The 14,106-nt window shown below is 42.2% G+C and overlaps 1 protein-coding gene across 1 annotated transcript; it reads left to right on the forward strand.

Annotated features, from left to right (window-relative positions):
* Positions 1 to 571: 571 nt before the first annotated feature.
* LOC135483001 (uncharacterized) lies at positions 572 to 11,879 on the forward strand. Its single transcript, XM_064763491.1, has 2 exons — positions 572 to 1,435; positions 10,642 to 11,879. Exons 1-2 carry the CDS (start codon positions 645 to 647, stop codon positions 10,832 to 10,834), a joined length of 984 nt encoding a protein of 327 aa, XP_064619561.1. The 5' UTR covers positions 572 to 644; the 3' UTR covers positions 10,835 to 11,879.
* Positions 11,880 to 14,106: the final 2,227 nt, after the last annotated feature.

Here is a 14,106-nt window from a genome sequence, read left to right on the forward strand (position 1 = left end):
CCACTGCGTTCAGAGTTTCTGACCGACAGGACAGAGTTGTCCTTGTCTGCACTCAATAACTTGCGCTTTTATCTCCTTCCTGAAAATATCACCACATGAGATTGTGACTATTTTCCATTCACCGATGACATCCTGAATGAGAAACGAGAGAGCGACACAAAGCAGGGTCAGGGGTTTGTGTCAATGGGGTCTTCAAGAAAGTAAAACCTATTGTGCGAACTATCAGAACGGTTTGGAACATTGAAACCCTTGACCGCTAACAAAGTTAGAAGTTCATGTGTATCTGGAAAAGTTGGTTTATTTATTCATGATATATCTCAAAGTGATCTAATTGATATTTAGTGAGCTAGTTCGTTTCTTGATCTACAGATTTAACTTTGAACCTTCAATATCAATAGATCTGTGAACTTTGATATCAACTGCACGCTTCTATCGTCTGCTAGAGACCGAAGTAGGCGGTGCTTCTCCCAGGCGAACCAATCTAGTTTGAGTAGCTCCGGTGGAACCCCCTGCTGGTATAAATTGGACCGTCGCCCAAACAGATTTCCCTACGTCAGTCCGAGTACCAGGGCATCACAACCATTAACAAAACAGTGGTACTGTAAGAAATCCATCAGTTACGTTTCAAGTTCTTCTGCAGCAACATGTGCCGATTATTGGTTGTTTTCGCCCTCGTGCTTGTGGCTCAGGTCTGCCAGGGTAAACTCCGGGTGGACAGTGCCAACGTCATCCGCACTGTCCTTAGGACGGACGGGCAAAGAGTCCAACACATCATTCATAATGGTATTCTCGCCAGGGACACGGACATCCCAAACCACCCTGAGGAGCTGGCGTACAGGGAGGTCAGCGATGGGAAAGAGCTCGTCCAGGCGATCATGCGAGGACGGGACCAAGTGTTAGATTGTGATATAAGGAAGAACGATGAGGCTGTGACCACCTTCACTGAGACATTCGTGCCGGACCAGTTCAAGAACCCACAACAGATTAAAGAGGAGAACATCACCACGCTAAGATTAGGACAAGCTTTACCCGAGGGACTTAGACATATTGCAGACTTCCATTCTTTGTTAAAGAAGTGCCGCGAACATCACAAATCTGTTAAGCTGTCCCTGAGGAGGAGCAAGCAGTCTAAGGAAGGGTTCTCTGGTATGGTAAGGAAGAAAAGGCAAACCCACCTCCCCATAAACCAAGGAGACCAAATCCACCGCGCCGTGAATGCAGGAGACGAATCTGAGTTCGGAATCTTCCCCGGAACGAACTGGTGTGGCCGAGGAGCGAAGACATCCCGATACGAAGACCTCGGCCCAAACAGAGACACGGACAAGTGTTGTCGGACGCATGACCACTGCCCTTTCTTCATCGGAGCCATGGAGACGAAATACGGATTCCTGAACTTCAGACTACACACGCTCAGTCACTGTGACTGCGATCACGCGTAAGTTAACCTCTTAAAATATGTTGGCACCCCTATACCCTCCGATTTCTCTCATACTTGAACTACTTAGCAATCGCTAAATTGTGCCCCTGTTTTCCTCACATGTTCACGAAAGACGTCTCCTTTGATTTCCCTTACTTTAATTTGTTTTTATCATTCCACTGAACGTCACTGGTTACCTTCGGTTACTGAACCCGACATTCTGAGAACCTAACCGCAGCGTCGAGGACAACTCGCCTGTCTTGCTTTTACGACTTCTATTAAATAAAGAGTGAATGGGGTCATCGCCTCGCCTGTTCCGATGTGGTCCGATCAGGGAGTTGTATTTACACATCCTTGGTCCGATATATTTCAAGCCATCGCCCCACCCTTTCAATCCCCTCTCGCCATTGTCAAACTTCGTAGTTGTCCCAATTTCGCCTTCTGAACAAGCAGGTGAAGTCCCATCAACTGCATTCCGAAACTGCCTGGACGTACAGCCATGATATGGTTGTGCCATGAATCTCCACATACATTCTTTATGATATTTTAAAGAAATATTAATATGATTAATGTTTTATGGGTATGTAAATGGATTATTTTTTGTATTGTTTTGCGATCCTCGATGTTGCACCAGTTGAACCGAAGTCGAATCGATTCGGTCGGACGCTCAGTAAACTTGTTCTTACGGTACCAGGTTGCTTACATTATATTTTGCCACTGTCACAATCTATGACGCTTTTGATCATAAGCCCCCCTCTTAGGAGGGGCTCTTAAGATACACGTGTGTGCGGGAGTATATAATGTAAATGAAGTGAAATAAAGAGAGTAAATATTGTATATCCAACAAACAATTTTTTTTGGTTTTTCAAAATGGCGCTGAATAAATAAATCAGACCAGTTGTAGCGCTGAATTATAAATCAGACCAGTTGTAACAGGTTACGAGAACATCTAATTTAAATCTTCATGGGAATTCGCTACATATGCCTAAGAAATTGGCCAATTATATTGATATTTTTATTAGAGAAATATCCGTCATAAATAATGACAGAAAAGGTGGTTTTATATCAATTTTGTGTCGACATGGTCGAGGTCACGTGACATAAACAAAACAATCGCACACACCCGTCCAAAAAAGGCACTTTAAGAAAAACAAATACGTTTTCCCTGCTTAAAACCACACTGACGACTTAGTTATATTGGTCTACTGCCCAAATCTGAAGTATCAAAATGAATAACAAACTAGAACTAGCTCTATTTAGCAAAAGTTGCGTGAAAAATTCGGGTGAGCGACATTCTGTACCCTAGCGGCCATTGATTAAACTACTTTCAGCCGTCTGCTCTGGTCTCGTTAGGGAGTTTTTCCCAGTTTTCCCGCGATGATGACGTGACCCCAAGGAGGATACCGCGGTGACGTCACGGCTTTTCCAAGATGGCACTGCATATTGTAAACAAACTCGATCCACGGCCAAGGGAAAATCAAGTCATCAAAAAAGTTAGATTTTTCGCATCAAATCAGAGTTATTAGTACTTTTCTGCTATGAAATAAGTCTTCAGACAATAAGCTATCATTTGAATAATGAAAAGTGCTGTTTTGATGGGGAAAAATAGGTTTTTTTTAACCAAATAGCCGGGCACCGATCTTCCAAAATTAGCGATGGTTTAAAACCGTCTCCCAGATATGGGGCAATCTCTTCATTATCATAATGGGATTTGGAGGCATGTTTACAGATTTTACAAGTTCGAGACCTGTTGGACCTAAAACTCGCATAGATCCCCATAGATCCCCTCCATTTGTCGAGTTAGCGCCCCTGTAAGATCATGCATTTTCGGACACTAGAACGAAATCTTCCTGCGGATATCGCGGTTTCGGTGATGATTTAAGGAGAAATTGACTGTTCTTAGAGTTGTATGGGACAGAAATGAGTTCATACTTCATGAATACATGAATATATTATGATATGGGCGGGCTTCTAAGTCAAAACAATAACAAACTCAACTGCATCTCTACTGTATATTGCGTAGTGCATTGCCTAGTGTACTTCGTAGTGTATTTTAGCGGAGACATTATTTCTGCACTTTGGCCACGCCAAACGTCTTTTTTATTCGTGGAAGTTAATCTGCTCTGTAAATTTTATTTTACACAGGAAGAATCAATACTAGGTATTGCAATATTTCATGTCTATTGGTGTTTTTGTGTACAGGAGCGCACCAGACAGTGAGACGTGGAGATGTGTTCAGTGCTGCTGCTGTCAGTAGACTGAATCTGATTGGCCATAGCGATCAGTAATATGGGTCGGGATCACGTGATGTGACGTCACCGCGGTATCCTCCTTGACGTGACCCATTAACAGGACGTAACATCTATTTTAAAATGCGTTTCCAAAGTGAATGCATGAGGACAACCCATTTGTGTCGTATATCACTGGAAACGCCCGATTCCCGTGAATAAGGACAATCACAATGTATTACATTACCAAAACAAAACTGTGTCGGAAGGAACTATATGGATGGTCTCATCGCACCCCCCCCCCCTCCAGCAGTATGACACAGAAGGGCTAGTTGACTGTCCACCGGGGGGGGGGTTTGGGGGGAGCTTCCCCCCAACGCACTGGTAAAAATCTATGTCGACGGAGGGGGGTTTGGGGGGTGTCCCCCCATTGTAACAGCTGTAGTTGTTAGAGCTTGCACTTAACATATGCTCGTCGGGGGGTTCGGGGGAGCTCCCCCGACCTAAAGGGGGGCTCACTAAGTCCTTGACTTTACATATTAGGACTAAATATAAATATACTTTCCACAATTGATATCAGATATGCAATATCATGTAATCCCAGGATGTAAACCTGGCCATTGTCATTGCCATGGCCTGATCTTAGCCCGTTGCGAAATCGTTTGGTGATAAACGTCGTGTCATTTTTTTTGCAAAGTCATTCTCAGAGACCCAGACAAAGACCGTCTCCGCGCCCGTGGTTGTGACTCGTTTCATGTTTATTGTCGGTAAGGGCCGGGGGGTATTATATTTGACCGGTGCTGTATTGTACTGCAACCCAAAGGCCCACTTTCATTGAGTTATGATCTTAATTGACTCAATGGTCCTAATTGATCCTAATTTCAAATTAAGATGATTTTCCAAGACATTGACACAATAACGAGGACAAGTTCAGCAGACTATATTATTTCAACAATCATTATAGGCCGTTAACACGGGACCAACGACGTCGACCTAACCCATGTTAAAGATATGCTGGTAAAAACATTCACCCTGGGATCACGTGTGAACTTGTAGGATAAATGGTGCACTGTTATCACATTAGATTACAGCACCAAAACAAAGCCGTGTTGGTATTTACTGAATAGTCAATTCAATGTGTATGGCATTTCTTTCTTGTACCACTTGCGCGATTATGAAAAATACAAATGAAATACGTAGACGAAAACAATACAAAATATATGTGAACTTGATCCTGTAGCAAGGGCACAGTCTAGAAGAAAACATTCTTTAATAATTGATACCGCAAACATAACCATTATGGTCCTTAACGGAATGGAGCTTGTTTCAAAGGATATGGCGATTGTCGGTAATTTAGTAGAAGTCGAAAGAAGAGACGGTGCAGTATACCCCAATGATGCCTCGGATGACCCACCATATCTGAATGTCTGCTCTCATCAATGCCAAGAGAACATCACCCGCCGTAGGGCTTGTTTTGTCCTCATCTCGCCCCATTACAAAAAGCTGACGCTCCCGAGGCAGCAAATATCACGCTGGTCAATCAAACACAAATGTCGAGAAGCAACTTTCTTGTCCTGTGATGTGAAGGCCAGTTTACGAGGCCACTAGCTTACAGCTTTTCTTCTGCGTATTAATGGTCATTCAAAACATAGATACAGTCAAATACATATATTTCTTTCTGATAGACAGATACAATATATCAATCATGATTCCATATATCAAAAACGTTGCATGCGTATGTTTAGAAAAGCAACATGAAAGTTCAAGGCTGCCGCTGTCTAGCTTTTTTGCCATCTGCAACTCATTAGAGGACGACCTCACTTATCACCTTGTATGGTTCATGAGATCATATCGTTTGATGATAATCGGTGCAAGTTGATGATCGATACTTTTTGTTACACCATGTGCGCCATTTCAGTATATAGCCGCAACACGATAGATCCTGAAGACATTTCGACTAATGATCAAAGGGCTTACATTACACACCTCCGCAGAAATTTTCACAGTGTTGGACTTGCTTGTGACCGAAACCGCTACCTCAGGAGTGCAATCAGGGTGATGACGGCAAGTTGAAACGATCTACACCAAGAAATCATTACTAAGCCTTACTTTGAATTGACCGTTAGTCAGTTCTTAGAACACCACTGTTGCACAACATTGCTTGAAGTATCAACACTCGATCGTGATAGTTATTAATCAGAGGCTAGTATCGAACTCAATATCACATGATTATAAAAGAATTTATACAGATATTGCCAGATCAAAGTATGCGTCCTTCAGAATAATAAGATGTACTTGTAAACTGAAATATAACATTCAGAGACAATTACTGGAGTCGGTCAAGAGACACCAAGATATTCAAGGTCGTGTGATGATTATACTCCCGAGGCAGTCATCATCCGGTTTTACAGTAGTTGTTAGGAGCAGCAGTCTCACGAGGAAGTAATTCTAAAATCTAGACGTCCTTTATTTCCGTTTTGGTTATGTTCGGTTGAGGTCAACCAGTCTGTGTCAGCATCCTATTTATCAAAGATAAACAACAATATCATATTAAAAATGGAGACAATTCGTTTGAGAGGCGAATAATGGTACCGTCTCCACACCCGAGTCAGTCAATCAGAAATTCCATATTATCGTATACAAAAAGGCTTTATAATCATAACATTATTTCGAAATAGCGGTCTGATCTTTCTTTCATGCATGCCCGACCTTCTGTCATCGGATGATAAAGTGTCCTCTCTCATAAAAATGAAGACATAAGAGGACCACTGCCAACCAGACTCGACAACCGCATTATCGAGTTCCGCCTTTGTAATTTACTTTGATCATTCCCATGAAAACCACAAAAAGAGAAGCTGACCTCGGGGTCCTACTGGACCTGGTTTACATTTTGGTGGCCACTGAATAAAAAAAACACCTCAAATTAAAGAAGAGAACACAATTATGGGTAACGTCCACATACCCACCATCACAATTGGTCCTATTCGGAGGCTTGCCGTGGGTGTGTCATCGCCCAAAGCAAAATATTTACAGTTTCCCATGATTCGATTGGTTGATATGTAGGAGTGTCTCCTTGGCATTAGAGGAAAAACCAATCAACGGACCGGGATGTGACACACCTTGAAGATGTGCCAATCGGAGGCGAGACTAGAAACATCCGATTTATCACCTTTCTCAGAAGTAAATTATGTGACCTATTTGTAATGAAAGGGGACAATCAAAGCTTTAGTGGGGGGATGAGTCTGAGAAGCTGCTGAGGACAAGCAAATAAAATGTTCTTTATGACGTGTGAAAAAGCATTCAAATTTTACTGACGAGAGTGAAAAACTTAGATGTCTCAATGGAGTTCACGTGGTGTTTTTTTTAAACTGGGTTAGTCACAACCAGAGTTAAAAGTTCGTTGCTTATGAACCCCACCTTGACACACAAGCCGAAAACTTTCCGTATCAGCTCTCTTTTAAATTGTCGACGAACCGCTGAAGTGATGGTGATATCATAATATGCCCGCTGCATATACATATACCTGGTATTCAGAGAAAACAGTATCCATTATCAATCTTATTTGATGCAATACCGTCTGAAAATAAGGGTCCTTCCAGCCGGGGTGGATGTCACAATCTTGTCTCTGCTGTAACTAACGATATTTTGATTGAAAGTTGGAACAGTGTAACGTACATTGTTTCAAGTTTGGTAAGTCCGTACACGTTACCATAATAAAATGCTTTGTTTGTAAACAATCATTATCATATTGTAATAGATAAGAACTGGGTTGATTTCACAATAAGAACAACGACAGTGACACATACAGTTGGTGTGGACAACTCTCAGATGGACTCTAACCTGGTTTTGACATTTCAAGCCAAAAGCTTAGGTAATCCAATAAAACCGGATTATATTCAGAAATAGGTTGGTTTTCTTTTAATCACGGGCCGGATCACGGACCTATCTTTTGGTACACGAATCTCTGTGCTAAATTCTCTTTCATGTCCCTTTGACCGTCTCTTGAACATTGCACCGATTAGGAGTCTACTTACCTTAAGTGTGCTTGACAAAGTTCAATTCCATTGAATTCGATACGCTGTGACAATATTTCAATTACGATGCCGCAGTTTAATAAACTACTTGAGTACTATGTGGGGCAACCGCTCATAATCTAACCTCTTAACTATCAACTTCAGAGGAATTTTTGTCCCCATCACATTATTAAGTCACCAGACACCTTTGATCTTACACTAATTTGGACATTGGTCATCTTCAAGTCCTGGACCCACTGACCCACGCGTCACACTTGTACGATGGTCGAGTTAGGCCTACTCGACCGGCTTTCGACTAAGGGTATTTATCTTGCCATAGCGGGCCTAATAGTCCATTGAAAGAATGGCATCCATTGATACCGCTCATCAAGAAATGCATCAAGACTCCATAAATATTAACAATATTTTATGAAAAAAAATGTAACCAGCGATGTCGAAGTTTGAAATGTCCTCGGATTGAATGTCCGGGGAACAAAGGATTCTATTGTGCGCTTTAATCTCTAAGTTATTGACCATCATGGCCTCTATAAAACCATATAACACAATCCAAATCCTCAGAATACAAGGAGGACATTTTCTGCTTCTTCAGCACATTCCTTGTCGGGTGCGATCGGAAGATGCCCTTTGCCTCTACTAGTGCCTACGTCGCAGAACGCATCATAATAGCAATACACCGCTTTGAGAAAAGTTACTTCTAACTAAAAGGAAATGATGGTTGAAGATAAAGTTCCTTTATCCAGCCTCACAGTTTCCCATGCAACAAATGCCATTTCACTAAATCATGAAATATGGCAACTCATCAAATCATCAACTATTTGGTTTTTTTGGTGTTTTTTCTGCGTCAAATACATTAAATACTTTGGTCTAATACGCCTCACATGACGATGGTTGTCTATTACTGACCGATGTTTTTGTTAACTTCTGTCGAGTATCTATAAGTTGTTATCATCTCATTTGCCTTGAATCGAAGCTTTTCTGAGAATGCAGTCCGACATACTTGTAACGGAAGACGCATAACTCCTTCCCTGTGCAGCCATTCCTATTTTCTTGTGCCAATCACCATATTTTCATTCTAGGAATCAATTAAACATTATGTGGTAGAACATTCCTATGTGTTGAATAATTAATTCAGCATCAACAGCAAAGTAATCAGTACTTCGGAGAAGGCTCCTGGCAAGTAAACCTGTTCGCAAGCCAAGGGCCAAGGGTCAAGATGGAGAAAAGCGCAGCCAGGCAGAATAATACTTCGCTGCCGGGGCCACTGCGGACAATCGTGAGGACGCGACGTTTTGTCTTCGTCTTGTCCAAAGCCATAAATTACTATGTTGTGACATTGTCTCCATGTCATTCATCTGTTGGTATGGTATATTTGAGTTTCTTGGCACAACCTACCAAATTTCCCTTGAAGTCAGGAACAAGAATGGCAGGACGAATGACGGTGAACCACCGTGAAAAACTAATTTATTGTGGTATCCGTTCGCTGTAGACATCCTGGGTCGAAATTGGTTTTGTCTTTCGTTCCGTAATCGAACAAAACACACGCAAATATCCATAAAACACTATATTGCAGTCACAACAAGGCTTCGCCACAGGGGACAGCGTTGTACGCTATGGCACTCATCCAAGTTGCGGTTTTTCGTCAGTAGTCTCGACCTCAAGTGACTGGAGACCATTAAAAATCAGGTGCTCGATATAGTATGATTCCTGCCGTGAATGGCCATCTCAGAATAAAAAGAAAATATCGTTTGCTGAATGCCAATGATAAAATGAATGAAACGTCTCGAAGTCTGGGTGCGACTGTCCTAACCCACAACAAGCACTGTCGCTACTGGGTCAACTGCTCACCAAGTTCTGGGTGACGAATTTCCTCAATTCTTTATCCCCTCTCCTACGAATACGGCACAAAAGTGTATTTTTGTGACTATTGTTGTGAGGGAAAAACACCACCCTCATCTTTGCTACTGTTCAACAGAAAGAGATTCCGTTGTGTTCACTTATGATTTCCATTCGTCCCAAAATTGTCTTTTGAGGACAAAGTCACAACCACCTCAGAATGCTTGATTAGTTCACTTTAAGTAAAAGGTCAAGATAGTTGAGGACAATATTATCACATCCCAGTCTACCCGTGTCTTTTATAGTAAAGATTTGCCTGAAACTTGACACTATCAGTTTCTCGCTCGGATACTTGGCGAGTTGCCAAAATAGAGACATTCGTATTGTGTCTGCGAACAATATGAAGAGTTTGTTGGTAAACTCAGCTGACCCAAATATTTCTTATTGTTGTAAAATTGATGGATTTTGTCTCCAGACGGTTTTTTTCCACTTCGAATATGTGATTTGAATTTTGTCTTCCTTTCTATGTAGATCATAACTGTTTTCTCTGTTGTGATAACATCGTTAGGAGACGGGGCGGGCTGTATCTCCACGACGGCACATTTCCGTCAGATAACAATAATTAATTCAAAAGGGATGAATGGTCCAAATTCACCCTGACCCACAAGTCTGGTATATCGCTTCAAATACCGAAAACCCAGCGGAAGCCAGCTTTGCGTGGTTTCTCTACTTTGAAGAACAAGCTATACAGCAATGTCGGTACAACCTCAAAGTCAAGTTTGATCCGGATGAGCAGACGACAGGCCAAGTAGAACTGAACCAAACTAGGCTGATTCGGTCTTCGGGGCCGTCAAAACGGTCCTTGGTGGAGACTGAGATGTGACAATCTTCGCTAGGTCTTTTTCGCACACAAACAGCCCAAAGAACATTTACAGTGAAGAGAAGACACTAGCTTGGGGCGACAGTACCCTGAACTCATCATTGACGTTGCGAGAACGTTGTAAAAAAATCATGTTTTAGGTCAGAGAGAGGACAACCACAGTCTTTACAAAATGCTACAAGAGTGTCTTTTTGATCCAGCTTTCAGAATGTTTTTATTCAAAATGTCTCCGTCTTTCGTATTTTGCAGGTTTCGCTCTTGTCTTCGGGGGAAGACAGACCCGACCGCGGACATGGTTGGAAATCTCTACTTCAACGTGATCGGAATGAAATGCTTCACATTCGTCCCCAAGAGAGTCTGCCAGAAGCGTTCGTGGTGGTACAAGTGCGAAAGTTTTGAGATGACGTATGAAGTCGCCGTTCACGACTCGCTCAGTTACTGAAAAATGTCTCGTAGATCTTCTCCTGCACGTATTTGTTCAAAAACGCTGGGGCCATAATAGTTATGGGACATTTCGTTTGTATCAAAGGATGCGCTGAGGTCCCTGCTTGGAGAGTCATTGGCTAACTGCCCTGTTTGACTCTTGTCCGCGAAAGAGTGTCGTTGGTTTTTCAGCGAGGGTTGATTCTCAAATGCTATGTCACTTACGTATCAAATTGACTTGATGTTCGTTCCATACGAGACTTCATACGGCGTTGGTGTTTAATGTTGACATCTGTCTTGGAGTCAATTAAAGATGTTATTTGTAAGATAAGACAATACGTTTCAACAGAGCACATGGGCAAGTAAATTGAGAGCGTTAGTCGCAGCGACAGAAAAACGGTATTGCTGGTTGTACGAGTACGTTAGCAAGAGAAGATTTTTTTGTCGCTGCGACTGTCGCCGCGATTTAGTCGCCCTTGTGCGCTATATTTTAGTCTTACACTACGTAGGCTTCCTATACACAAAACCGTTCTCAGGTTTGCGTCGATGACAATATCAATGCCTTCAATGCAAAATCACTGCTTAGATGGTTGTTAATAAGCGAGGTTAGATGTAGAATTAGATTAAATACCTATATATGTGCTTTAAGAAAGTACGTCATGATGTCCCACTAAGGCAACTATTGTAAGATATTGTTGATTTGTTTCTTTAGCCATGTACCATGAAACAATGGCGCGGAACTTTCCCAGAGGACACAGATTCCTATTACACCATTTCAAAATGTAGTATGTCAATTGGAGGACGTCAGGCACGAAAAGGCCGCGGGAGGGAGGCGAATCATCATAGAATCCTGATAGATTCAAAGTGGGTTAATCAAAATTTTGTAACAATACAAGACGAAGACAGTCAGCTGTATGAGTAATGGACTTTATGAACTAAGCAATTGTATAATAATTTTGGTAAGGTTGTCTGTTTTGACAAATCTTCTTCCATCAAATTCCACTGTAAATAACAACAAAAATTGTACTACGACATTTCAAATTTTAATAAAGACATTTCTTAGAGGATGTGTTTGTGTTAGTCTAATGAAGACAATGGCACAACCTAGAGAAATATGGAGTTGCCTGAAGTCTGATACCTGTCACTAAAGACATGAGGACTACGACTCAGCAGTTACTTGCACCTAATGTCACAACCTGGAAGACAAGAGCGTAAGCTCAAGTCAGAGACACGTGTCTCGAAAGACATAACAACCACTCATTAGTAACATCCTCAGACAATGTCCCAACCTGAAGGAGTGACTGGCAGAGAATGTCACTTGTAAACTGAAGGGCAATAGCGTAAACTGGGAGAGAGACCTTTCACTTGGATATGCATGACAACCATTCATCAGAGACTTACGGACAATGTCACAAACTGAAGTCAAGTCTCAAGATATACAACCATTTATCAGTGACTTTTGGTCCAGTCTTACTGGAAGGTTAGATATGGCTTGACAGCAACAGAGGTGATACTGATTTTGTTACTCATTTAGATCTGATATGTTACTCATTTGTTACTCATTTTGATCTCTGTGATGAGACCTCCCAAACAAGTAGTTGCCGTCTAGTGGTCACTGCCACTGATAGGTAACTGCTGTATCGCCCCTTTCCTGCAGTTGCCCACTCATTCTTGCTTTCCGGGCTTCCCTCATGTCTTTCACAACCGTTATGGTGAAACAGGATCATGAAATGGTCCCTTGTCTTTCTCACCACGTGGCTGCTGTAGCAGGAAGAATAGTCCCCTGTGTTTCACAGCTTGGTCTCCGTCTGTGGCTGTTGCAGAACACCCATGTATTTCACAACCAGCTGGGTTTGATTAGCGGGAGGAAAATCTGCATGTCTTTCACAACCTGTAGCCATGTAGCAGGAGGAGCAGCCCCGTCTTTCCCAACTTGTGGTATGTGTAGCAGGGAGAATATGGTCCCCTGGCTGTCTTCACAACCTGAAGCTGAGTGTCGCAAGATGAATAGTCGCCTGTCTTTCACAACTTGGTCCCCGCCTTCACAACTTGGTCCCTATCTCTACTGACTGTTGTAGTAGGGTGTATATTCGTCTGTATTTGAAAATTGCGGTTTGGTGTAGCAGGAGGAATAGTCCCTGCCTTTCACAACGTGGTCCCATGTGCCTCACAACCTGTAGCTGTTGGCGCAGGCGATAAAACTCCAGGTCTTTCACAAATGGTGATATAGCCCACTGTCTTTCATAACCAGCGACTGGAATAATCCACCTCTTTTACAAATTGGCCCCATGTCTCCCACAACATATGAAGCGGTGGTGCAGGGAGTATCGTCCCCAGAGGAGGAGTCTTCTGCCCTTCACATGTTGGTGCCCTGTCTCTCACAACCTTTGGCTGAGGAATAGTCCGCGGACTTTCACAACCGGTGGCTGGTGAAGCAGGACGGACAGTAGTACATGTATTCTGTCTTTTACAAACAGTTACTGGTTAGTAGGAGGAATATACCCCCTGTCTTTCACAACTTGCAGCTGGTGCAGCAAAATGAAAAGTCCCTTGTCTTTCATAACTTGTGGCCAGTGTAGCAGGAGTAACAGACCCTCTCATTCCGAGTTTGGTCCCCTGTATTTTACAACTTGTTCCCCTGCCAGCATGTAGCTGGTGAAGCAGGAGGCATAAATTCCGAACCAGTCGTATAGTCCCCTGTCTTTCACAACGAAAGGCTCGTGCTTTGCCCCCCTGTCTCTTACAACCTATGGCTGGTGAAGTAAGTTAAGTTCTCTGTCTCTCACAATCCAGTACTCGTGAATCTGGGGAAATAGCCAAAGAGAACTGAGATTTCATCAGCCATTCGGTCCTCAGAATATCCACCAGTTTCTTGAGTCATCCTCACTCACATCTAGGGGCTGTGACCAACTGTCACATCTCAGACTGAGACCGTCTTATTCGAAAGGGATGTGTTTGAGCCCGAGGTCTTCTGATAGACTCAGCCATGGGCAAACCATTTTGAAGTGATAAATGCCACTTTCTCAATTGTAGCCAAGAGGCAACAAACTTAAAACATTTTTAAATAGAGAATTGTAAAGACAAATCTTTATAAAATTGAATTTATTAAATCATTTCACCTATTTACAATCTATTTATATTTGTTCTTACAATTTATTTACAATATGTGCAATAGAATGTCCAAACATATATTTAGCTTACAAATCATAATATTGTAGAATCATCACACAGATATTCTCCAATCTTATCATAGATTAGTAGCCATTTTTGGTGTTCACAAAAATTTGAAGA

Source organism: Lineus longissimus, chromosome 2 (genome assembly GCF_910592395.1).
Source record: "Lineus longissimus chromosome 2, tnLinLong1.2, whole genome shotgun sequence".
Classification (NCBI taxonomy): domain Eukaryota; kingdom Metazoa; phylum Nemertea; class Pilidiophora; order Heteronemertea; family Lineidae; genus Lineus; species Lineus longissimus.